The sequence below is a fragment of the Actinia tenebrosa genome, unplaced genomic scaffold (genome assembly GCF_029948245.1).
Source record: "Actinia tenebrosa isolate PJP-AT-01 unplaced genomic scaffold, QUT_ActTen_1.0 PGA_scaffold14__42_contigs__length_11649687, whole genome shotgun sequence".
Taxonomy (NCBI): Eukaryota; Metazoa; Cnidaria; class Anthozoa; order Actiniaria; family Actiniidae; genus Actinia; species Actinia tenebrosa.
In genome coordinates this window covers 8,888,024-8,914,677 of record NW_028292574.1, presented here as the reverse complement: position 1 = coordinate 8,914,677, position 26,654 = coordinate 8,888,024, and the positions used below count along the sequence as shown (strand labels likewise).

Genomic DNA, 26,654 nt, shown 5'->3' with positions numbered 1-26,654 from the left:
GGCCTGAACATATGAATCTGACAAAAAATATGATGGAAGCTTCCAACATAAACATACAGCTAATTCAAGAAAGGTTGAATACTGAATACTGCATACCAAATAGTGTATTCCAAGACTGAAATGCATTGTGGGTTATAGTAACATTGTCTAAAGCAAGATAAATAATGAATATATATTGGATTTATATTGCATTCCATCTTAATCAATAACCTTCCTACATATAAAGAGTATGTTGCTGTTTATTTAATTTTTTATTTCAAATTAGAGACCCACAATGCCTTTTGGCCTTGGAATGCACTATTCAGTATGCAGTATTCAGTATTCAACCTTTTTTGAAATAGCTGTATATGAATTTAAATCTCAAACTGTTATTATTGAAATCACTACCAAAAACCCCTCAAGGATAAAAATGCATGCAGAAATTAAGAACAGAACACAAATAACTATTATGCAGGCTACTGCTATCCAGGCATTTCCTGGTTGTTCAGTCACAAACATCTGCATTTTTCATTATTAGAATTGAACATATTCCAAAAACTACAAGTGACTTATCTTTCCCAAAGTAGTTTCAACTTCATTTACAACTTACTAGTTTTGGGATCACAACCCAAAGACATATTTCTTGGTATACTTACTAAAGGCATTTAACTGATGTAATAGAACATATTTTTTCCTATAGATTAGAATAACCATTCTACACATTCGTAAAGGACTTTCCAGATGAAGAAATTGCTGACAACATTGATGCCTCAAAAATACCATATCCTTGGAAGAAATTTGGGATTCCTAAAGAAAAAATGCAAGTTGAGGAAGAGATGTAACTATCATCATGGAAATTAACCTTAACTTTGAAATTTGGCACAGAGGGAATACCTTTCCCCCCTGTACAAAACTGCATTAGTTGCTGCAGTTTACTTCGGCTTGTCGATGACAGCCATCTTGGAGTTTACCCAGAAGACAGAGCAGGCAGAGCAAGCGTCAGTTCCACCGAGTACCACCCCTTCAGTGCAGAATCCAAGATGGCGGGCATATTTAAGGGAGGAGAGGCTAGAGCAATTTTTGTTGAATGAATATTCGCCAATGTCCGGGAACTTACGTAAGAAGTCTTGAACGAGTATTTAGGTCTTGGTCTTGAACATAAATCGAAGGTTGAAGTTGGATACAAGTTGTTGTTGCATGCCGAATTATATAATGCGTATAGATAAACGAAGGCAGCCTTGAATAGAAATATGTATCATTGAAGTTGAATAGATATGATGTGCTGAACATAAATAACGAAGGTAGAATTTGAACACAATTTTGTAGTTGAATGCAAATATAAGTGTTGAATATAAATAACGAAGGTTGAATTTGAACACAATTTTATTGTTGAATGTAATTATATTTTGTTGAATATAAATATACATGCTGTTGAATTTTGCAACATTTGGCCAACCATAATAAATAAATATATAAATAAATTAAAAAAAATTTTTTTTTTAAAAGGGGAAGAAAACTATTGTTAAAAATGTTATTATATTTCATGTAAATACTGGCATTTCGTATAGTGCTAGGGGAGCAGGGGGGGGGGGGGAGAGGGCAACTTTTTTTGCCCTTTTATAAGATGGAGGGGTAAATCAAACTGTACGGATTGACATAACAATCTCCATTTATAAAGCTTAAAAAAATAAACTAATAATTCATACATCCATCCCTTATTTTTCTAATAGTCATTAATTTTTTTTAAAACTTATTATGAAAAGCTATCGAGGACCCTCCCCTCCCTTAAGGATTCTTAACCTCATAAATATTAACACAACCGACTGAGAACTGAGCCGTTACCATAGCGATATAACCAAATACGAATATTTAATCCATCTAGTTTATCCGCCATTTTTAAGACAACAGACTCTTAATAATGTCTAAAGATTATCAATTAGAACGTTATTCTAGGCTTTAATAGCATCATTTTGATACGAGAGAATCATTTTAGTCCTTTGGAGACGAGATGAAGGGTTGTTTGAGGTCGAAAGATGGGAGTTCAGTCTATCAATTGAGGAATGCTGTGACTACTATTGGTCGTGAAGGCAGCGATATTACTCTACCAGTGAGTACAAAAACTCTACAATCTTTAAAAATAAATAATATGTAATGGATATTTTATAGTCTAGGGATATCTCTGTTAACGCTAGGCTCTGAATTTTGTATTTTCAAAGCTCTTTTCTCGCGAAATTGGAGCTTGGCAGTAACTTTTCTCAAACATATTTTAAAGCTCTCTTGAATCTTTCTTGTTTAGGGATGACCAAACAACGTAGAATTTCTTAAAATTTACTCTAACTATCATAAAAAGAATAGCACTTCATCTACATAGATGAAAAATTAGATAATATATTTATTCACTTTTGTGTGTTCTTAACAATAATACAATGTTTAGGATCATCTTCTAAACCAAGTAACTTCTGTCACTTTGCATTGTTTACATGGAGATTCCTTTGTTGTAGTGAGTGTTTGCTGTGTCCTGCTAAGCATTGTACAAAAAGGATATAAATACTGGGAGTATAACTTCATTAGAACCCTGTTTAATTGCATTTTTGATGCTCTGTGTTGCTGTTGTTGGATTATTGATCATGGACATAATTTCAGTTATAACAAAATAATGTTAACAGCTGCAATTGTCTTTTATAAAATAACTCCTATAATTATTGATTTCTTAGTATCCTGCTTCCAGGGTTAAATTAATGGCTGGGTAATGACTGGTTTAAGGCTGGACATGATAACTTGCCATATTGGATGTACTGATGATCAACGAGTGACAATTCAATGTGATCGGTCAAGAGCGCTGGCATAATAGCCCACCTCCGAGATATGCTTCGATTGTCACGCACAAAGGTTTCAGTATGAGGCCACAGGCTAAATTTAATTTAATCTTACCGCCTGTCACGAAAGACTGAGCATTTAGCACACAGCCTCATACTGAAACTTTTGTGCATGACAAGTGAAGCATATCTCAGAAGTGGGCTATTGGCATTTGGCTATACAGACACTGCCTGTTGATTGGCCATTAATATGAACCCAGAGTCATATGTAGCATGAACACAATATTTCTATTTCATCATTCATATACAAAACAAATGACAATTTTAATTTATATTTTTATGACTGTCTTCTTTGAGCACTATGTGTGCTGGTCCAAAATACACTGGACTTCAAAACAAGAAAATCGGGCAACAGACTTTTGTCAATGAAATTAATTTTTTGTTACCTTTATATACTCTGATTTATGGCAGCGGCAACTGCCTGTGATTTCCCAAATCATCCCAACAATTGTCTCTATCAGTGCGTAGCAATAAATTTAGAAGTTATAAAAGGAATAAATATCCTTGACTGCTTAAATGCCATGATCATGCAGTAATATAAATCACTTGGAGATTGGCTGAAAATGTGTTTTATTCCTCTTCTGATGCTTCTACCTATTTTCTACTAATCCATGTGCTTTCGATGATACTAGGGTGAGTTTGACCACTATATATAATTCACTTTCATTGCTTTCATATTTCAGTTTTCAAGTATTGAGAAACAACATGCCGTAGTTGAGTTTGACGAGTGTGAGGGATGTTTTATTCTACAAGATTTGAACTCTGCTAATGGCACTTACGTCAATGAACACAGGGTGCAGAACTCTGCTGTGAGACTAGCGCCAGGAGATATCATCAGATTTGGGTTTGGTATCCTTGTACTAGTTATTAGTATTTATTATTATTTATTATTATTATTTATATAATATATACAGTATGAGTTGCCGTGGTGTATCAGATATAAATCGGATACAACACGGACATGAATACTGTATATTGCTTAACAAACGTCTAGGTTAGTTCCTTTGTGTTTCACTAAAATTTTCAAAATTAAAGTGAATCTGGCCAAGAAAATCCAACTTAAAGTTTATGCAAATGAACACAGTTTTGTATCAGATTTACAACACTCTTCACAGTCGTGATTTCTGTTGTGTTTTCCTCATGAATTATTAATGAATTTGATAATATTATTTATTATTAGTTCGATATGTACCAGTTATATCGAAATACTTCAGTTTCATGTTCTCCGTTACTCATGGTTAGCCTAGATGTCATACTTATTAATAATAAAAAATAACCAATCAGCACACAAGAAATTTGTAAGTTATTGTAAAATAGCTCCTTAACAAATATTTCAGGCAATCCTGGATATGAATTAGCTATTGATCAAGTACCACCCATTCAATACTCCTCCCTCACATCAGGCAGACCATGGATGAATACAATTCCACCTTCTTCACAATACAACTCCACATCTCTACCATACATTTCTACTGCCTTGTCATCTATAGTAGATGGCATGCCTGTATTCCAAGGTCCGCAGTCAGTTAATCTACCAAGTGCTGGAATTGCAAGTGAAATGAGATCTGGGGTTGATTCTTGGGTGAGTGAATTGAATCGGGAAATTTTTAGGGGTGGTCTAGCTGTACTTACACTCTGTACTTAAAGCTGTCGTGCCCTCATGTCTCTCACCACATGTATGAGTCACAGGCTTCAACAGATTCCTTGAGTCTGTGACTTGCGTTCACATATGAGAAGAGGTTGATAGATCTCTCCCTTGATTCAAGAGTTTTTTCTCAGTGATCTCCAGTTTTCCTTTCCATGCAAAACCAAACTAAATTCCATTTTCAATCTGTGCATTAGGCAGGCCCTGACTTTGATCAGCCCTGGAGTTGTTTTGAGATTTGATCTGTAAAGTTAGCTGTGCCCTGACTTTGATCAGCCCAGATGATATTTTAGGGTGTTGGTGTTTATCTAACAGTGGATGGTAGATATTGGGGCTCTATCAAACCATATCACTCCCTTGCCTCTCCCCCTCCCTCCTACCCCCTCACCCTCCTAACCCAATACCGAACAAACAGATGCATACAGAGATATTTTTTATCAAGTTTTTTTCCTGATAAGAAATATTAATGGATTTCATTAATTTATTAGGGTGGAGGGGTAATGCCACACCCTCCTTTAAGGTCCCGTCCGGCTAGCGCTGGAGTCACCAAACCAAGACCACTCTCTGCTGGTAGAGAGCGTACACCCATGATGTCCAGAGGTACACTGGTTATTAATGTTATTACATAAAATTTTCTCGGCATGTTAATTTTATGATTTTGGAGGTCGCATATTCCACAACACTTTAATTTTGTGATTAAAAATGTCATAAAATCATATTCTACAAGTCACTTTTGCAATTTATTTGATATTTCTATTGCGCGTGTTTCATTGGGAGATATACTCACATACATCCATTTTTTTGACTAAATCATTTATATGTAATATATACACAGTATGAGTGGCCCTGTTGTATCAGATATACAACCACGAGGCATAGCCGAGTGATTGTATATCTGATACATCACGGACACGAATACTGTATATGACTTATCAAACGTCTAGGTTAGTTCCTTTGTGCTTCACTAAAAGTGAATTTGGGCAAGAAAATCCAACTTAAAGTTTATGCAAATGAACACAGTTTTGTATCAGATTTACAACACTCTTCACGGTCATGATTTCTGTTGTGTTTTCCTCATGAATTATTAATGAGTTTGATAAATACTTTTAAAATCCACGGAACTAAAAGGTAATAAATTTCTCTTTATGATTGCGAGAAGGTTAATATTTGAATAACTTTGATTGACATTGTCTTTCTCAACAGGTGGGTGGGTAGAAAATGTGGGAGCATCACCAAACCAAGCTGGACAAAAAACTGCAGAGGAATTGGTGAGTTATATGACATAAAATAATGTGTTGGCCCAGAATAGACCTCTTTACCTTGGAACCAGGGGTGGTGAGGGGATTGACTAGTCACCCCAACCCCCTCCTCCCCCCTTTTGCACAAATTATTTACTGATGACCCTCCCCTCCCCTCTGAAGCCCCGGGGCCCTTCTCTTCAATAAATAACGTACCTATCCTAATACACTGGAAAAGCTTTCACTCAGTTTACTTAAAGCTTTCAAATTTAATTTCTGTCAATTTAAGATTCCATTTTCCCACCATTTTATGGGTTTCCTGTGGTAATGGCGCAAGGACGGGTATCCTTTAATTGTCAACCCCCTTTTAAAAATCCTGGATCTGCCCCTGGAGTTAGTGTTTTTCCATTTCAGACCAGAAGGAAATACAGTTGACTCTCCCATAAGCGACCACCCCAGGGGCCACTGTAAAGTGGTTGCTTATGGGAGATGGTCGCTTACTAGAGAGTTAACACAGGAAGCCCAAACAATGGGAATCCCATTGAAATAAAGTAATAATAATAAAAATTAAAAAATGATGAAATAGTGAGGTCAGATATTAATAATAATTTATTTTATTTTGTTGTTTTCATATAAAATTAGGAAGAGAGGCTTCTTCGGATGGGTGACGAGTTGAGTAGACTTGCGTCTTATGAGACAGAGTGTCATCGTAAAGACGGAGTCATCAATTCACTCAGAGATGAAGTAGCTGATTTGAAGTCTAAACTTTCCACCAACAATTATGGATTTAGGTAAGTCACCACTTGTAGTGGTTTGGGTGGTATGGGTGGCGTTCGTGCCTAATGCGTCATCTTTCACCGCTGTGAGTCCAACGGCTCGGGTCGCTGGTTCAAGCCCTACGGTCGCCACTTATGAATTGAGTTTATTTGATGTGTTGTTCTCTCCTATGCTACGAGGGTTTTCTCCAGGTTCTCCGGCTTCCTCCCTCCGTAAAAATCAACATATGAGCTGAATGTTGTGTGCATAGAATATTGAATGTTGTGATAGTGCGTGTAAGCGAAAAGTGTCCCCAATTAGTGCGAAAGAAGAAGAAGAAAAAGAAAAAGGGGCTATTTGCGTGTGAAAATTATTTTTTTTATAACTGTTATATTTGGTACAAGAAAATATTTTTATATTAGTTAAAAATATTATCATTGATATAATTATTTTTGACGTTTTTTCATTGATAGGGGTGGCGGAGAGGAATCTGCTTTCTCTAGCATTGGAATCGTTGGTGAACTAAGACAACAGAACTCCCATCTTCAAGCACTGCTCAAGGAGAAAGAAGAAGCTCACAGAACAGTAACACAGAAACTAACGAGCTATCAAGAACAACTGCACATTAAAAATGAAGAACTTAATACATTGAAACAGCAACTGGACTCTCAGGTAACTAGTGCTTTTGTTTTCAAATAAAATGCTGTAATCTTCCAAGGTCTTCCAAGGGACAGTGGAAATAGTTTTGATTTGGGGGGGGGGGGAGGTAGGGTTTGATCTTAGTAATCCGGGGGAACCTCGGAAACTTTAAAATTGGGGCTAAGAAGTGCAGGAGTAGCCTCCTCTGGAGGAATCTCCTTGGCTCTTTTTGCTCCTTGGGATTACTGTGGTGAGGACAAAAAAGTCAAGGGAGGGGGAGGGGGACAAAGAGCTCCTAACGGAGAACACATGGGGTAGCCTGTGGAGAAGGTTAGTGCAGGGGCAGACCCATGGGCAATAAAAGGGGTGAGTAGCCACCCCACTTTTGTTCAAATTTCTTAGTATATTGTTAGTAACAGTCACCCACCCTTTTTCTCTAAATCCTGGTAAAATCTTTGTAATAGTCAACCCCTGGATCCGCCCATGAAGTTGGGGGGGGGGGGGGGCTTAAGTGTCCCCTCCTGTTCACATCCCTTCTATGAATTTCACAAATCAGTCCGGAGGTTGTTCGTGGGTTTCATTAAATCGCGTGGTCTGTTTAGATTGAATGGTTTTTTAAAATCCCTTCCAACATTGGTCGCATCGGAGAAAAGAAAAAGAAATGGAAAAAAGTTATTATTTCCTTTTCATTTATTCATTGCATTGACATCAATATACTCTAGTTTTACTCTTCGTTTTCTTTTCATTTTACTCCAGAAATCAACCCCAATTATCAAAGTTAAACAAGACCCCAACGGAACAACAAACACCTTGGCTTCACTAAAAACACAGCTCGCTGAGAAAGACCGCAAGATAGCACAGCTAACCCATGACTTGGACAAGGCAAACAAACAGAAGACGCAGACGTCAACGTTGTTAAACTCTCTCCAGCGGGATAATTCTGCTAAAGACTCACTTGTACAACAGGCGAAGATAGAAATTGAGAAACTGAAGAAACAACTGCGGGAGAAGGATGTGACTATTTCAACAATATCAGCTAAGGTATACCAGACGATGTTATGGATGGAGGGAAGGAAATGGGATGGATAGATGGATGGATGGATGAATGGAGGGACGAATGGAATGGATGGATGGATGGATGGATGGAAGGAAGGAAGGAAGGAAGGAAGGAAGGAAGGAAGGAAGGAAGGAAGGAAGGAAGGAAGGAAGGAAGGAAGGAAGGAAGGAAGGAAGGAAGGAAGGAAGGAAGGAAGGAAGGAAGGAAGGAAGGAAGGAAGGAAAGGGATGGATGGATGGGTGGAGGGACGGAGACAGATGAATAGTTGAATATGAATAAATGAGTGGAATTAAATGAATAACCCAATGAAATTCAAAATAGTTAATGAATTGTGAATAAATGCCTGGCTTTAAAAAAGGGAGGGAGGAAGTAGAGAGAAGTGGGTTGGATAGTTAGACGGTTGAATGGATAGATAAAAAGGTATTCTTTGTTCCAAGTTTTTCTATAGAAGTTTTGCACTACCACGTGACGGCAGCCATGTTAGATGGCAGGAACAATACAGTCGTTTTACATGAGGAAGAATTCAATTCCCGAGAGCAAAGGGATTTTATTGTTCTGCTATCTAACCACAGGCAGTCCAAGCTGTATTATGGGCACCGGCACGTGATAGTGCAAAACCTCTATAGTCCAATCTATTCAATAATCAGTTTACTTTGATCCTTTTCAGCTCACTCGTCAAAAGGCAAGCAAGGAGGCTGAGATGGAAGCTGACAAGAGAGAGCGCGAGTTCACCTCACACAAAGAGGTGAGAAAATGAAACATTTTACACCAATGCATAGCCTTTGTTTAAATGATTTCTGTATTAAACCATCGCAATAGGGCGTCATTAACTACAACTAACAGTATTCTTTGCACACTTTTTTGTCCGTTACATGTAATTAGACTTACTATTCATGAGGAAATACAAATTGGAATAAGGGCCTGGCTAAACGAGGAAACATGTTTCCAGAAACATATGTTTACCGCGCGCATGTTTCCTCGATGTTTCCCAGTTTAGCGCGCACATGCGAAACATTGTTGCGTGCAACAAATTTTGCTTCCAAGACGCAAAAAATGTTTTTGCTGTGCGGCAGAAACATTACATGTTTTCAAGACGCATGGAAACATTGTTTCCCGATGTTTCCTGACAGTTTTGCCACCTTAGGAAACATTTAGGGAAACATGTTTCCTCGTTTAGACAGGGCCTAAGAAAGAAAATTTGCGAAGTATCTTGGTGGTAGTAGTAGAAATGCAATGGCCTATCGTTTTACTCTATTTGGGGTTTAATAGTTGTGATTGGGAACCCTATGGTGAGATTCTCGTGTGGGGTAATGGTTCGAGGAAAGAAAGGAAAAGGGAGCGGGGCAATGCCACAGGGTTCCCGAGATGTCCCAAAAGGCTAAATAGCTTAGTTTCGAGTTTTCAGTTGCTCAGGATAAACCTCGATTTTGCGTAGAATATATTCACACGTGTTCCAGTGAAGGTCCTTGGAATTTCAAAGCATTTGTATGGTCGAAGTCGTGCATTTTTTTACTTTACTTTTTGGTTTTAGTGAATATTCCAATGCCAAAGTTAGGCTAACGCTGAGTATAGACCGTTTTCTCAAGGTTGCGTGCGCATCCAAATTTAAGGAACTTGACGGGCCACGATACCAGAACACGAGTATATTATCATGCATTGCTATGAATTTTTTTTTCAATAAGAATTCACAAAATCGATTATTCTCCTCTTTAAATATAAAACTGTCTTCTCAATTTGACTGAATTTGCGTTTTTCAGTTTTGTGGCCCGTCAAAATTTTTTTTGCGGATACGGGTTGCGTCCACACGTGCCCGCAAATTTTTGTATCCGTATCCGGAAATTTTACGAAAACGGATACGTGTGGACGGTGAAAACGATTCGAATACGCTGCGTGTGGACGCAAACATTTTCGTATCCGCAAAAAATAATTTGCGGATACAAAAATTTCCGGATACGTGTGGACGGGGCCTAACAGTCTATTTAGTTATTCATTTTAGTGAGTCTTCACTTTATTTCACTGTCTTATCTTATCTGTTTACTCTGTATTTAGTTGACATAAAAACAATTAACTCTCACTTGAAACCTATTGTTACCGTCACTGATCATCATTACTTGTATAAACAAACCAGGATACTTCTATCACCTCAGTTACGAACTTCTATCCCAAACATAACCTTGACTTCGCCAGCCAAAACGCCACGCATCAACTCTCACACACCTAAGACACTGCATGGAATCTACGCTAAACTAAGCGCTTTTTAATAACGTCCTACATAACTGATTGTATATGTGTGTGTGTCAGTGTAATTTGGTTACTTTTGTTTGTAAAAATCGTCATCCATTGTGGAATTTTAAAAGTAAACTTAGTTATTTAACAATGTACTGAAAATCTCAACCAAGCCATGCTAAACTAATTCGTGGTACTCAAGCTCTAGTTAGCTAACGATATAATTAAGATTTGAGTTCTTACTTCAAGCAAGAGAGAAAGACCTATTCTAAATTATTGTTTTAATGACGTGTTTAGGAATCAATGGAAGTATTGGTAAGAGGCACTGTTTCTTAATAGGCTACTATGTTTTGAAATACGGAAAACTTGTTTAATTTAGCCTCGCTTGATGCTTTTGTTAGGCTTAAGGCAAGTTTGACTGTAAGCTATCGAGTTCTTTGTAACTCAGTCTTTGTCTCGATTGGATATGAAATTTAGTGAACGAAATATGCAAAACTCCTTAGTATTCTTTCTAATTCGTTATTTCTTTTGTCGTTTCCATAGAAACTCCAGAGCACTGAGAAGCAACTCAAAGAACGTAACAGGCAGGTGTCTGAACTACAGGACGAGCTGGACAGAGTAAAGAAAACTGCTAATGAAAACAGACAGGTATGTGGTAGCCTCACAAAACTCCAACACCACCACCGTTGGGAAGTAATTTGCTCATAGCAGTAGAAGAGGGGGAGGGGTGGGGGTCTTAACTACAGGACGAGCTGGACAGAGTACTAAGAAAAACGCGAATGAAAACAGACAGGTATGTAGCAGCCTCACAAAACTCCAACACCACCACCGTGGGGAAGTAATTTGCTCATAGCAGTAGAAGAGGGGGAGGGGTGGGGGTCTTAATTACAGGACGAGCTGGACAGAGTACTAAGAAAAACGCGAATGAAAACAGACAGGTACGTCAGTGGAGAGTCGAGTGCACTATCAAAACATGTATGTAAAGTTTGCCATAGTATATTTTTAAGTAGTAGTTGACTTTCTTGATCTAACATTGGTAATGTTCTTACCCCAAAACGTTTTACCAGGAAGACAGTATTACGACCGTAGACAACATAAGGGAGATAGGAAAGACCAGCATGGAACAAACAAAAGCAACGAAGTTAAACTCTCGTCTTCAAACTCTTGATTCACTATCATCAGCCGTGCTAGACCCACCATGTGGGACTGACTTGCTCACTGAGGAGATGATAGAACAAACAAAAGCAACGAAGTTAGATTCTCGTCTTCAAACTCTTGATTCACTATCATCAGCCGTGCTAGACCCACCATGTGGGACTGACTTGCTCACTGAGGAGATGGACAGACAGAAAGAAAATAGCTTAGACACGACCTATGATATCATTGATGGATGGGATCATGATATGATAGGGGACAGTGAAGTAGGCACGCAGAATTTAGGGTGTAGTGGTACTGTAGACTATGGTGACAGAATGGACGCAGCTAACCCCAAGAAAAGCGACTTGCACTCGGCTGACGGAACACTGGAGAAAGTATTAGCGGAAATAGAAACAAATCTGGAAAAGCATAGACAGTTAGGTCCACGACCATACCTCGTACAGGTGAATAGATAAAAATATAGTCATAATGGGTTTGAACTTATTAGGCGGATGAATCTTATTATTAGACTAGAATAGCATAGGCAGTTAGGTCCACGACCATACCTCGCACAGGTAAATAGATGGGGAAAAAATCATCATAATAGGTTTGAACTTATTAGGCGGATGAATCTTATTATTAGACTAGAATGGTGGAAAAACGGAAGTCACGCTTTATGCATTTCTTAAAGCATCGTTTATCATTGGCTGAACTGAGCATTGCGCAGTAGTGTTTGCGTGTTGCGCGTAACGTTGCAATGGTGTTCACACGATAGAATCTGCTGCGCACAACTTCTCTTTTTGCCCTGAACAGGTTGCCGTGAAACCCCTCTTTTATTGATCTCTTTGCCTTTGGCCTAACGTTTTCCCATTTCAGACCACGTGCCATTCCCTTGAACATAATATTCTTTGTTTGAGTTGTATCCATATTCATGTGTCTTCACATGCGTAACCGTTAAACAAAGAAATAATACTTTAGCGAATGACACGTGGTCCAAGCTAAAGAGATCTATGGACCAAATCCACTTGGGCGTAATGTTTTGCACATTTCAGACCACGTGTCATTCTCTTGAGAATGTGATTTTTCGTTTGAGTTGTATCCATATTCATGTGTCTGGCATGCGCAACCGTTAGAGAAAGGAATGATACTTTAGAGAATGACACGCTGTCCAAGCTAGAAAGGTCTGTTAATTGCTATTCATTAATGATTGTCTTTTGCTGTTGTGTTATATAGAGCGATCGTTCCCTGCTGCAAGAACTCGATCATGCCAAGGCACAGTTCCTGGATGCTAACAGAGCTGAGAAACTCTTGAAGGTCGACATGCAGCAGTTAGAAAAGAGGGTAGGTATCTGTTCAGTTTGCTTACCCACGATATATTTTTTCCATTTGTCACGACCTTTCACACAAATTTCACACTCTGCAGTAACACAGGGCATTCATTTCTAGACTTGAGCATCACATCCTTACCCCCCCCCCCCCCTCCCCTATTTCTCCTAGCACTCCTTCCTAAGAAGAAAATTTTTATGGAACACAGATTTAGATTTGAATTTCTTTTTTTCTTCTTTAGCTTCATTGTTATTGCAGTAACAAAACGAAAAAGCAGATTTATAAAGATATTTTTTTTAAATTTTCGTCGTGACTGGTTTTGCTTTCCAAATTTCGAATTATTTGAGGTGGAGGCCTAATCATTGCGAACAATTTTTCGCTTTATTTTTTGCGTTTTTTGTTAAGATGTGTACTCGGAAGTACGACACTAGTCGGAAAGCGTGTTAATAAATATTAACATTTTTGCCTCTCCCCTGTCATACCAATTAAGAATTACCCAACCTGGGCCGGAATGATTGTTATATGACTTGCCCCCCTCTCCCCAAATGATTTTTCTTTGTAAAAATAATTTTCTTTTTCTTCTTTCTAGTTTGATCGATTTAGAAGAAAAGCAATTCAGAATATATTTATTGGAGGCAAGAAAACGCCCGCCAACCGTGAACTAGACGATGATGAACTGCTTGATCATATCAAAGATTTGTCCCAAGAGAACGCGAAACTAGTGGAGGAAATCAATGAATATGCTGAGGCAGAAGACAAGGTAAGCACTTGTATAAAGCCCCGTTTACACTAGCGATTTTTGCGACGATTTTTGCTGCGATGTTTTTGCGATTTTGTCCATAATAAATAATGGTAAAGAATTTACTTGTAAAGCTTTTTTCAGGATACCAAGATTTTTCTAGACGAATGTCTCTTTTGAAGGATGAGACAAAAGATTTCATATTTCTGAAAATTGCCACAAAAATCGCAGCAAAAATCGCCGCAAAAATCGCCAGTGTAAACGGGGCTTAACAGGGATAAACTTATCCATCCGTCCGTCAGTCCGTCTGTCCATCCATCAATCCATGCTTTACTGGACACTTCATAAAAAAACTGTAACACTTTCACGATTGCTTTCAGGCACAGACCCAAAAAGCGGACTTGAAAGAAGCAATGAGTACGTTACGTAAAGATATGGAAAACATGGAGGTAAGCAAACATACAAACGTCTTCTTACTTCATAGAGTAGAGAACTTGTGGCAATTATTGTGTTATAGATTTTAGTATTTTTCAGATCTTGTAACTATTTCTTTATTTTTCGCAGCGACATCTATCAAAGTATGGCCGTAGTTGCAAAACCATTGAAGAAGAAGTAACAAAGCTAGAAGAACTACACACTCATGATTCCTTATTATGGATAAAGGTTAGTAGACCAACTGGGATCCCTGTGCGTTCTCCTCCTCGTATCCACAGGGTGACCAAATTAGTATTTTGGACGTCAGTTTAAGATGATAGCGTTTTAACACAGGGTAACCAATATCACAGTAGTTAACATTGATGTCATTTCTTATGGTCAGGATGTTATGACTCGACTTCTTAACAATGAAATGTCCTGGCAGAAAAGAGCAGAGGAAACGATGAGAAGAGCTGGGGTTGCCTTTGATGACAGCGGCGAAGGTAAGAATGATGCAAAACAACGACAGCGTCAACAACAAAGACGAAAAAAGTTGCAAGGATAACAATGGCTACCAGCACCACCACCATGACCACCATTTTCATTCTCAGAGCAGCCGGCAATAGCGCAGGCTTTGGTACGAGAATGCATCACCGCCGCCGCCTCCAACAACAACAACAACAACAACAACAACAACAACAACAACAAAGAAAACAGCTGTAAAATTATAGCGTTTACATTACCACCATCACCCCTAAAACAACAACAACACAACGACAACAACAGTCACACAAAAGCAGATAATAATGTTTTCATTATTACTCGTTCCTAGGCTCTCTTACCTAAAAAAGAGTAATAATAATAAATAATAATAAATAATATTAATCTATAGTTATTTTATTTGTCTTTTTTTAGACAATGCACCCACAATCGATGACCTTTGCAGAGAGCTGAAGACACAAAGAGAGAAGTATAGACAGCTACAGGCAAAGTAAGTACAAGAGGTGATATAGGGGATGGGGACTAATTTAGAGGGGAGGGGTGGGTTAACCTGTATTCATTATCTCTGGAAGATAAATCCTGGATTTATGTTCTCAAATACCTTCGAAAATAAAAATTTCGGAAACGCAATAAAATGATATTTTTTCTTTAGACACTCAACTGTCATGTTAGTCAGTGAGCAAATATATTTTTCGCTTTATCGAGCCTCTCGCCTCACATCAATGCGACCCGAGTTCGAGTCCCGCTGTGCTTCTCCGGTTTTCCTCCCTCCGCAAAAATCAACTCTTAAATTCCAATTCGATTACGGAATGAGGGCCACAGGTTTGTAAGCCACTGGCTATTTAGTGCTACTCTCGTGAAAAAGGACGGTTATTTTATAAATAAATGAATGAAATGAATAAAAAATAAATGGGATTTAGCAGTGGCATTTCTACAGAGTAGCTATTTTAGCCTCTTCATTGCTAAAAATGTCTAAAGCCTTCAGCAAGATGGTCTTAATGTCAATCTCTTGCTTGGTGTCTGCATACATGCAGAATTAGCAGAAATTAATAAAAATAGCTAAATGTGAAAAATAAGAAAAACAAAGCTAGAGTCGAAGTAAAGGAAATGAGAAAAAGCTGGATAGGAAATGAAACACAAGGAATGGGAAAATAAAGGAATGCAAGACGAAGGAATGAAATTTCATTTTCTGTATTTTCTGAATTTTTTTCGTTATAGAATTTCTGAAATGGAAGAAACACACCAAGATGTTATCTTCAAGCTCCGAGAAGACGCTAAGCAGGACGAAGAACGTAAGATAGCACGAACTATTGCCGAGGTTAAGGCAGAAGAACAAGAAAAACGACATGAAATGATGCAAGAAATGAGAGGAAAAGAACAGGAAAGAATACGAGAAGCAGTGGAAACTGAGAGAAGGATCCTTGAATCACAACACGGAAGTGTCACGCAAATGCAACAGGTATTTGAGTCACGCTTGTAACGCGAGCAATTGACTGAAGACTTAACTGCAGTCAAGGGCGTAACGTACTAGGAGTAGAACCGTGACAAAGCTTGCATGTTTTGAAGCATTTCTTGTATTGTGTTTGACAGGCTTTGAGTGACAAAGAACATGAGCTGCATCGCTATAAGACAGCATTAGGAGAGGCAAAGTCACAGTACGAACAAGCCAAGAAAGAACTGATAGAAACAAAAGAGAATGAGGTAAGGGAATAGGAACTAGTGTTATTATAGCGTTATTATTAATTTCAGTGGATGAAGAGCCACTCACCCCTTATTATTATTATCGTCAGAAAAAGTGAAATAGTATTAAAGGAGAGGAGAGGAGAGGAGAGGAGAGGAGAGGAGAGGAGAGGAGAGAGAAAAAATCCGTAATTTCATAATTTCCATTTTTCTGCTTGCTTTCTTCCCAAAGAACAAGCTTCTCGTTCAGCTTCAAGAAATATCTCTTAACCACGAGACACAGTTGAACAAAGTCATTAACGAGAGAGAAGAACTTAGAAACTACAAACACGAAGAAGTGGCTTCCTTTAAGGTTTGTCTTTCTAAATCTCAACACATCACTTGGTCAATCACTTTTTCATTGCTTAGAACAGCAGTTGAAATGGTTCATTTTTTTTTCTTCTTAGGTGCAAACTCGCCAGCATGCACGGACAATTGTAGCAATGGAGGACCGACTCCTACAGCTAACCAAGCAAAACAAACAATTAGAGCTGGAACTTGCCTGTCACAAACAACCTGGAGGTAAGTCTTTAAAGTGCCTATCACCCTTCTGACAATAATTTCAGTATTGATTCTTATTTAAATATTCCTTGTGTTATTATCATACCAGGAAAACATAGACCTTCTTCACCTCGTAAAGAATCCAAATCACCATCTCCAAGAAAAGAAAACAACTCTAGACCCCAGTCTCCCAGGAAAGAACCCAAACAAACCCGGTCGGTGGAGACTGAGACGATACCACAGACGAATGTAGAAGCTTCACTCAAGTCTGATGTCTATAAACTAGAACAGCTGGTTCTACTTCTGAGGTATAACAAATTTGCTCATTCCTTCCTTTCCTTCTTTCTTTCGTTGGTTCCTTTGTTCGTTAAGCTTGCTTGCTTGCTTGCTTGCTTGCTTGCTCCCTTGCTTCCTTCCATTCTTTCTCCCCTGCTTTCTTGCTTTCTTGCTACGTTATCCCTTCCTACCTTTCGTTTCTTTTGTTTCTTTCTTTCCTTCTTATTATTTTTGCTGGTCATTTCAGACGCGAAGCAAGCCAAGCCAAGAAAGAGGCTCAAGCGCAAGCCGACGTTGTCCAGGCCCTCCGTAGAGATCTCGCCGGAGCCTCGGCACGAATGTCAGACATGGCCGGCGAACTCAGCGACAAACAGAAACAAAAACTTGAAGAAAACGAAGAGCGAATCCGCCAACAAGACAAAGAATTAGAAGGACAAAAGAAGCAGTTGATCCAACTATCTCGGCTCGTAGACGAGCAACAGAAAGAGATAGAGGATAGAGAGGAGAAACTAAGCGAACACCAGATAACTTTCATCAAGCAAAAAAAAGACGCAGCCAAGAAGGGGACGCAGTTGATGGAGTACACCGATAAGCTGGTGGAAGCGCTGGAGGATAAAGAAGCCGAGATAGAAATTATCGAGGAGGAGGTTAGTAATAGGCTTAATCATCAATAACCCTCTCCTCCTTTCAGGGTGGCGAGTATCTCTTTCCTACATGGAAATAAAAAGAGCAAATGAAGTGGCCGCCATGTTGGTTGACATAACAAAAATAAACCAAGACCAAATCTTTTGTTCAAGTCAACCAACATGGCGGCTATGACGTCACGTACACCATAAGATTCCTCTGGGATCTCGGGTTGGATTCCTGGACTTTGCAAGACACTTGAGTAGAGTTTGTCTATACTAGAGGTCCCTCCCTCCGAAACCGAACCTGTTCTAATATTCAATTCATCTTTTTATTCTAGAATAAAAATTTAAGTGAGCTCCACAAGCTTGGCATTCAATGTCGAGGTGAACGTCATGACCAGGTCATCGCGCGGCAGAAGGAAGCTTTAATGGATCTAAGGAAGAAATCTAAGATCCTGGAACAACTGAAACCACCTTGTAAGTATTGTGAGAATTATGCCGTATCGTGGCGTGCCGTGCTGTGTCGCGTCGTATCGCGTCGCGTTGCGCCGTGCCGTGTCGATCGTGCCGTAGCGTGCCGTATCATACCTTGTCCAAGCCATTTCATTAGATAAATAATGATATTGCACGCCGTGACGGGTTCAAAGGATGTCAGTACGTACGTACATACGTCAATATACATTATGAAGCCATTTGAATGCTACGGTATATCTTACTGTAAAAAAAGATCACAGTACGGGTGTGCCGTACCGTGCCGTGCGGTGACCTTGTCGGCGCTGCGTGTTCCAATAATTTCATTGGCTGAGCAATTATCGTTTAGTGTGAAGTTTAAAGGATGCCGTGGCATTTTACAGACATACGAGATCCACTCTATGTGACCACGGTCGTTTGTTGAATATTCAAAGCATGGATTTTGTTTTGTCACCAGTGCCGAGTCACGAGCAATCGCTACAGCAAATAGTGGTCCTAAAGAACGAACTGGCAGAACTGAGAGCATCAATAGCGAATAGAGAAGAAGATTATCATAAAACTGAGTCAGAAATACAAACTGAGGTAAGTACGGTTTATAGAGATCACATGGACACTAGAGAAAAACGTTTGCGCATGCGTGCCTTTCCGCACGTTTGTAAAGAATTTTGAAGAGTTTGAGTGAGAAAATAAATGTTTGTTTTCTCAGGTATACGAAAAATTTCGCGAGTATACTTATGTGAGACCAAGATACTGTATTAATAAACACAATATGAAAAAATTAGCCTTAAGTTTCAAGTATAGACACTAAGCATTTTGTGAAGTCGATTCGTGAGACGAATCCACAGGAAGCCCAAGCTTGTTTTTTTGTCAGTAAATGCAAATATAGTTTCCTTTCCTTGCCAAAATCGAGTGCCTAGTGCAGACATTAGGTTTTAAACGATAGCTTAGAGTAAGTAGTTATACTGACACAGAGACATAACTTGGGATCCCTGTGCTTTGATTGAATCTTGTAACAATTTATTTATACAGTAGTATTTATAAATGTGTTAGGAAGAAATAAAGTCGTTAGAAACAGCAGCAAGACAGACAAGACAGTCAGCGGTAGATAGCGAGACAGGAAGTGACGTCATAGTAACACGGAAAATAACTCTACGTAGGATGATAAGTAGACGATTCCTTAAGCCTCGTTCTAAGGTAAATAGACTTAATTAGTTATTTTTACTTTACGGTATTCCTGTGGTTTTGGAGACAAAGGAGGCTTGTGAGAAGCGTTTATTTTTCTCATGGAAAGCTGAATACTCCAGTTTTTTAAATTATTTGTTTCTCAGGGATAGCTCTGGGCCCGGTTGTACGAAGAGTGAATCGCGCTATCAGACGGATAAATCTTATCCAAAGAATAAATTTATTGGATAAAAGCATCACTTTATTAGACTGTGTACAGCAGCTTCCCACCCCTCCCCCAAACGGGGAAAACGTAAAGATGGGGGGGGGGGGGGGGGGAGGAGTGGGAGGCGGCTGAACACAGGCTACACTTTCTCCACTAATTCAGGATTTATCCATTGGATGGTGCTATCCACCCCTCGTACAACCGGACCATGGATTTGTTTGTAGAACATTTATTTGTTCCAGTAAAGGTCTGAGGAATTTCAAAGTGTTCTTATCTATGGTATTGAATACCTTTGTAATTATTTATGAAGGACTCTTGTGCCTATTCTTTCAGTTGCGTCTTCTTCGAGAGAAGTCCTCTTCCAACTTGGTGGAGACAAACTTCGAGAAAAGTTCCCACAAACAAACGAGAGAATCCTTGGATCTCAGTGAAAAGACTGTAAGATATCTAAAACTTGGGTCAAACTACCCCCTTACAATGCATTAGCATGTCTCTCAGTCTCCTTCAGTCTCACTTTGTCCTATTTCCAAGTCTGACTTCGCTCGCTCCCTCCGCCTGTTCCTCTCACCCATCTTCCCCTTCAACGAGGGAAGTGACCACCCCCACCCCTTCCCCACCCCCACCCCCACCCCCAGAAAATACAGGTTTAATCAAAATTTCCCTATTTTCTTGGGCTACCTGTAGTTTTGGCGGAAATTTTCGTGCCAAAACGCGTGCGCTCGTACTCCAGTTCTGTTACTCTTGTTACGCCACTGCTGTGTTGCCAGATAACACCTTAATTTATTGTGAATGTCAAATTCCTTTTCTTTTTAGTATCTTAAGCTGTCTCGTACATTAGCTTCCTTACTAGAAATCGATCCAATCCCTGGCAGCCGATCCATGGCTCATGTACCAGTAGAAGAACGAGAGAAAATAGAACAAGAGAGAGAAAAGGTAACAATGATGAAAGGTAAAGGTAAAAGGATGAATTTATATAGCGCCATTACCAAGAGCTCAATTGCGCTTTACAAGATCAGTGGAGGACTTTACGGGCTGCATATTAAGGCGCTAATAGCAGCCGTGCAGCTTACAATCATGAGTGATTTGTTAGTATGTTAGTATTATGCCTCCAGATTGGGATAGGCTGTTAAATCGGGAGACAATCCCTTTTAACCGGGTTTGGGGGGGGGGGGGGGGGGGGAGGATAGGATTTCGAGTAGGGTGGGAGGGGTCCATCCCAATAAATGTCAGCCTTGTATTTTCAGAGATGTAGTTTCCACATGACATTTCTAAGGAAATCCATAGAAGAAGGGGGGGGGGGGTTTTGGGCCCCCCCCCCCCCCTATTTTCCAATTCTCTACCCCCTCCCCTCCCCTCTCCTAGATCTACACTTGATGTTATGCCACAATGAATTAGTTGTATACAGTTGCAGCTGTTTTTATGATTGCTTAAAATTTGGTTTAGACTAAACAAGTTCAACATTTATAAATCAGTGCGCATCTGCTGTACCAGACAGACCAACTGAGAGGTTGGGGTTCCTGTGGTACATCTGGTTATTTCAAGACTCATTAGGAATTTCTTTGTGTTTTTACGCAGGCACTTGAGCTTCTTATATCAAGAATAAATCGATTACACGAGAGACTAGACAGAAAAGAGAAGCTGTTGGGAGGATATGAAGATGATCTGCTTAGCCTCAGGTATTAGAATCGTTCTAATCATCGGGCAACAACTTGTTGCTCAACACTATTGCGTTTCAAGTCGCAAAGCGAATGTTCGTTGCATTACCCCTCCGTGAGCAACACAGGTTTTTGTGTAACGGTCCAGTCCAAAGCTGGACCCACTTTTATCGACGCGCGCGTGGCGAAGATGAACCGAGTAGCGGGAAAAGACTGGTACGAATTGTTATCAGTCTTACTTGTATTTCGTGCGCGCTTGCTGTTGGGTCCAGTTGTAGACTATAGTAGAGTAATCTGTCTCCTGGCTAGAAAAGAAAGTAGCTCGTTTGCTTGCTACAAGCAAAGTAAAAACCCCCTACCTCCTTCCTACGGGTAAAAAAGTAATAAGAGAAACCTATTTGTTCTGTTGTATTTTACAGACAAACTCAGTCAATTGCTGGTCAAAAAGCAGCCGAAGCTAAAGGTTTAAAGGTAATGAAATCTCTTTATCAAACTTTTGTACAAAAACTGCAAACTATGATTATAGCCGGCTGTCGATGCTGTCATGTATTTATTAACGTTTCTGTCAAACCTGCTTCTCACTAGAGACGCAAGCCGTCGCAAACATAAGCACAAGTGCAAGCTATCCCACCCCACATCCCCCAAAAATATTTTGTTCTCTCGCGGCGCTTCTTTTTATAGTGAGAACATGGAGTTGCGTCAATCTCGTATCCAGAGCCTGCGTTTCTTCTGGCCTTTTTGAGACCAGGATTTCTTGGACTTCCGGTATAAAAGCGCAAGCATTCAATTGCCAAAAAAAAAAAAAATATATATATATATATATATATGTTTCCGATTTCAAATTTTTATTTTGATCTGAAGTAAACACAGAAATCTATTTTAATTCATAATTGTCATTGATTATATTTCACTTCCGAAAAATTGCGCATGCGCCAAAAAATGGATTATGCCCAGAGCCCTTGTTCTACGCCGCAGACCAGAAGAAACGCAGGCTCTGAGTAGGAGATTGAGAGTTGCGTCTGGTACACCAACCTATCCAAGTCGATACCTTGTGTGATTGTTCATCAGTGTTAATTTTATACTCATTCTTGACAGATCGATGTGCGCGGTCGACAAGAAGAGATTGCCTACCTTCGCGAGTCGCTGTCCCGAATGCGAGACGAACTCGATCAACAACGAAGACTAAATAAATGTCTACAAGAACGCAAGGTTAACATAATAAATAAATAATAAATAAATAATGGGATTAACAGTGGATTCCACAGAGTGGCTCTTCTTCCACTGCATGTCTACTGGCTTGCACATAAGCAAGATAATAACTTTATTTATTTATTTAAGAAGGTTTAAAAAGTATTTATAAAATACACCAGATTTAGCGAATAGCTAATCTTACCCTGGGCCTTCAAACCATTCATTGCCCCACTCCCCTTCTCTTTAGTACTTTTAGTAACCATGTCGGAACGAGACGAACGCCTTGTTCGGGTATAGGGGAGGAAATAGGACAGTTAGTGAACAGGTTAATCGTATTAAGGACTAGCTTGGGTACAAATCCTTTTTGTTCATTATGTCTTACATGGTGTAGCCTGCGTAGCCAAGCTGTCTGCCCATAGGCACCTGTCCTGGTTGTACGAAGCCTGGATAGCGCTATCCGGCGGATAAATTCTTATCCAGTGGATAAGTCGATGCTGTTATCCAATAAGTTTATCTACTGGATAAGATTTATCCGTTGGATAGCGCTACCCAGGGCTTCGTACAACCGGGCTCTGGGGGAGGGAGGGACGCAGGCTATATATGGTGTCTGCACCGAAACTAGACCAGAATGTATCATTCAAGTTTATCGCCCTTAGAAAAGTCCTATCGGATGACGCTAGACTATACTGTATTTCTAAAAACTTGGTTTGTTTGATTTCGTTTTTATGGGAATAATTCGCTTTGTATCTTGTAGAAATTTGCTATGGATTACGAGGACAGAGATCACTATACTACATCACATTCATGTTACCAAGATGAATTCACTAAATATCAGGTACTCGTTATTGGAAGTAATCGAGGGGGTGTAGCGGTGTAGCCATGCTGTTGGACGATAACAAACTATTTCTTCATTTATAGCTTCTCTTGTTAGATCGACTGTTTCATCGTTATTAACATCTCGAGGATTTTAGAGTCATGTGATTGAACCCTAAAGCCCCGTTTACACTGGCGATTTGTGCGGCGATTTTTGCTGCGATTTTTGTGGCAATTTTCGGAAATATGAAATCTTTTGTCTTATCCTTCAAAAGAAACATTCGTCTAGGAAAATCTTGGTTTCCTGAAAAAAACATTACAAGTAAATTCTTTACCATTATTTATTATGGACAAAATCGCAACAACAAAAATCGCCGCAAAAATCGCCAGCGTAAACGGGGCTTAAGAATAGTTGCTTCACGCCTTGAAGTTTTGGAAATCGCAGAAAAACAAAGACTTTGTTCATTCAGTTGGTTGGTTTTGCTATCTTTTGGTTTTATGTGTTCTTCTGCGCTGATAACCTATTTGTCTTGTAGGACGAAAAGAAGAAAAAGAAATCTTCAGAAAAATTAAAACGAAAAAATTACGAAATAGAATCCCTCAAGAAGGTAAGTAAAATAACACGATCTTTTTTAGTTCAGTTTTATTGACTATAGAAAATCTTGCTACAATTTATATAAACTTATATAGGAATAGACCTCTTCGGCTTGGGGTAATGTTTTCCCATTTCAGACCACGTGTCATTCCCTTGAGAATAAGATTCTTTGTTTGAGCTGTATTCATATTCATGTGTCTTCTCATGTGCAACCGAGCGCAAACCTTAAACAAAGAAATGATACTCTAGGGAATGACATGTGGTCTGAAATGGGAAAACATTACGTCAGAGCCGAAGAGGTCTATTGTCCCCTTTACAGTTCCCTGCGCCATCTTGAAAGGTAAAACACATGGATGCATGGAAGCGAGACGAACGGTGAGCTTGCAATGATAGAGACGTGAATAATTGTCCAAGGTGTTAAAAAAGGTCTCTATCATTGCAAGCTCACCGTTCGTCTCGCTTCGATGAAAAGACACGGCTAGCTTTCAAGATGTCGCAGGGAACTGTAAAGGGGACTATTTCACGGAAGCCATGTTGAAGTGTAACACAATAGGAATGCTATCCCAGAAGAAAAGAGAACTCTCTTGCCATGTAAAATGTTTGCATTGCTCTTTCCCTACAACAAGGCTGTCGTGAATAACACATAATTCAAACGTTTTATTTTATACAGTCTTTTATCTTATTGTTCATAAGTACTAAGTCATAAGTCATAAGTACACTAGTACTAACCGGGACCACTTGAAGAAGCTATCAAACTTAAGTCTAATAGTCTATCATACTTTGATTAGTCAGGAGCAAAACGAAGCCTATACATCAAAAAAATCTTAGATGTTATCAACCATGGGAATGAGATATTGCGATTCAATACTCCGGTTCCAAGTTCTCTGTTGCTCAGTGTTAGCCCTATTTTCCTGCAGTATATTCAAGTGTTGCAGTGGAATTCAGGGAAGGTCCGTGGTATTTCAGTGTCTTTACCGTTGGTAAATGAGACTGTAATTAAGGAACACGGCGGTAATTTGGAACTCGAAAAAGATCTATGTAATACTGATTTTGCTCTCTCCTGACTGACTAATTTCTTAAATCTTAAATCTCGTTCTACAAGTGGTCCCAGTGTGTCTGCACTGTAAATCCTATATACTTAGCGACAGAAATACAATAAAGTTCTAGAGAAATTATTATTACTCTTACTATTAAATGCAAAAATGATTGCAGTTATTTCAAACTTGTTTATCTATGTTATACAGGAACTGCTGTCTGCAGATAGAGAACTAAACAGTACTGCATTAAAACTACAAGCCCTTGAATCTAGTCGGGTAAGTGACATCTAGCCATTTTATGAATACTGCATACTGAATAGTGCATTCCAAGACCGAAGTGCATTGTGGGTCATTAGGATTAATAGTAATTATTTATTCTATTTTTAGTGCATTGCATCTCAAACAATATACTAATTACATGTAGAGTTAATTGCTGTATATTTACTTTTTATTTCAAATTACAAGACCCACAATGCCCTTGGATTTTGGAATCTATTCATCATGCAGTATTCAACCTTTTTTGAAATAGCTGTATACAAGATACTGCTATGCTCCTTAATAAAACAGCATATTCCCAATACAGCTCGATTTGATGAACAAAACAATAGGAATTTTCTCTCATAAGAATTAGAATCCATTTACCATTTTCCATACATCGGTACTTTCAAAGAATTATTCAAATTTGAACCTTGCAACCTCAACTGAATGCTTTGTGTTTGACCAGTGAGCCGTTGTATGGAAAATGGTTAATTGTATAGACCGTTTTTTCAAGGTTCCGTGCGCATCCAACTTGACGGGCCACAAAACTGAAAAACGCAAATTCAGTAAAATTGAGAAGACAGCTTTATATTTAAAGAGCCAGCCTTCTGCATCAATACGCCATTGCCAACAACATTAACACTTCTATCACCATCTTCAAACTGTCAACACCACTTTCACTATCGTCACAGTCTTCATAATCACTGTTCATTGTTTTACAACAAAAAGTTAATTGAATTTTTGTTTCATTATGATGCTAGGGTCTTCGAAGTGATATGACCTTGGAATTAGAAGACGTATAGAACCTAGACAGACAGACAGACAGTCCCACTAGAAGGTGTAAATACTACGATTTTGTTAACATGGTGGTCAAATAAAAAAGCTTGCTTGTAATTTTTTATATTAACTTTTATGATATTTAAAATGCCTGTCAAAGAATAGAGTCACTGGGCAGTCTCGTTGAGGGAATAACCATGGCAACCATGTTGGAAAACAGAAAAAAATACACCTTGTTTCACGAGGGTGTAACAGAAAAATCACAGAGGCTTGTTTCCTATCTGGCCCTCGATTCCTGATTGAATGGAATTTAGAAGTTGATTTTTGTGGAGGGAGGAAAAACCAGAGAACCTGGAGAAAAATCCGGGTCGCATTGGTGAGATGCGATGCATTAATATTACGATCTTTTATTTCCCAAAACAAAATTTCTCTTGGCTTGTTCTACAATATGGCTGCCATGGAATTCAGCTGTAACCAGCTAAAACTCTAAGGCCTTGGCTAAACGAGGAAACATGTTTCCAGAAATATGTTTACCGCGCGCATGTTTCCTCGATGTTTACCAGTTTAGCCACATGCGAAACATTACTGCGTGCAACAAATTTTGCTTCCAAGACGCAAAAAATGTTTTTGCTGTGCGGCAGAACCATTTCATGTTTCCAAGATGCATGGAAACATTATTTCCCGATGGCAGTTTTGCCACCTTAGGAAACATGTTTCCTCGTTTAGCCAGGGCCTAACTGAACATGACATGCTGTTCTAAAAGATGTAAAATATTAAAAGTTTACTAACTGAGTAAATGAGTGACCATAACTATT

The 26,654-nt window shown here is 39.1% G+C and overlaps 1 protein-coding gene across 1 annotated transcript; it reads left to right on the top strand.

The window, feature by feature from the left end:
- Positions 1-1,810: 1,810 nt before the first annotated feature.
- LOC116303014 (forkhead-associated domain-containing protein 1) lies at positions 1,811-26,636 on the top strand. Its single transcript, XM_089029416.1, has 33 exons — positions 1,811-2,086; positions 3,539-3,704; positions 4,193-4,437; positions 4,989-5,100; positions 5,704-5,768; positions 6,381-6,529; positions 6,968-7,166; positions 7,890-8,174; positions 8,858-8,935; positions 10,960-11,064; positions 12,787-12,894; positions 13,469-13,639; positions 13,999-14,067; positions 14,183-14,281; positions 14,436-14,535; positions 14,948-15,023; positions 15,752-15,992; positions 16,124-16,234; positions 16,446-16,565; positions 16,660-16,774; positions 16,863-17,061; positions 17,277-17,676; positions 17,994-18,132; positions 18,584-18,708; positions 19,847-19,951; positions 20,327-20,446; positions 21,089-21,189; positions 21,588-21,639; positions 22,264-22,377; positions 23,114-23,194; positions 23,709-23,780; positions 25,012-25,080; positions 25,824-26,636. Exons 1-33 carry the CDS (start codon positions 1,988-1,990, stop codon positions 25,863-25,865), a joined length of 4,332 nt encoding a protein of 1,443 aa, XP_088885542.1. The 5' UTR covers positions 1,811-1,987; the 3' UTR covers positions 25,866-26,636.
- The last annotated feature ends 18 nt before the right edge of the window (positions 26,637-26,654 follow it).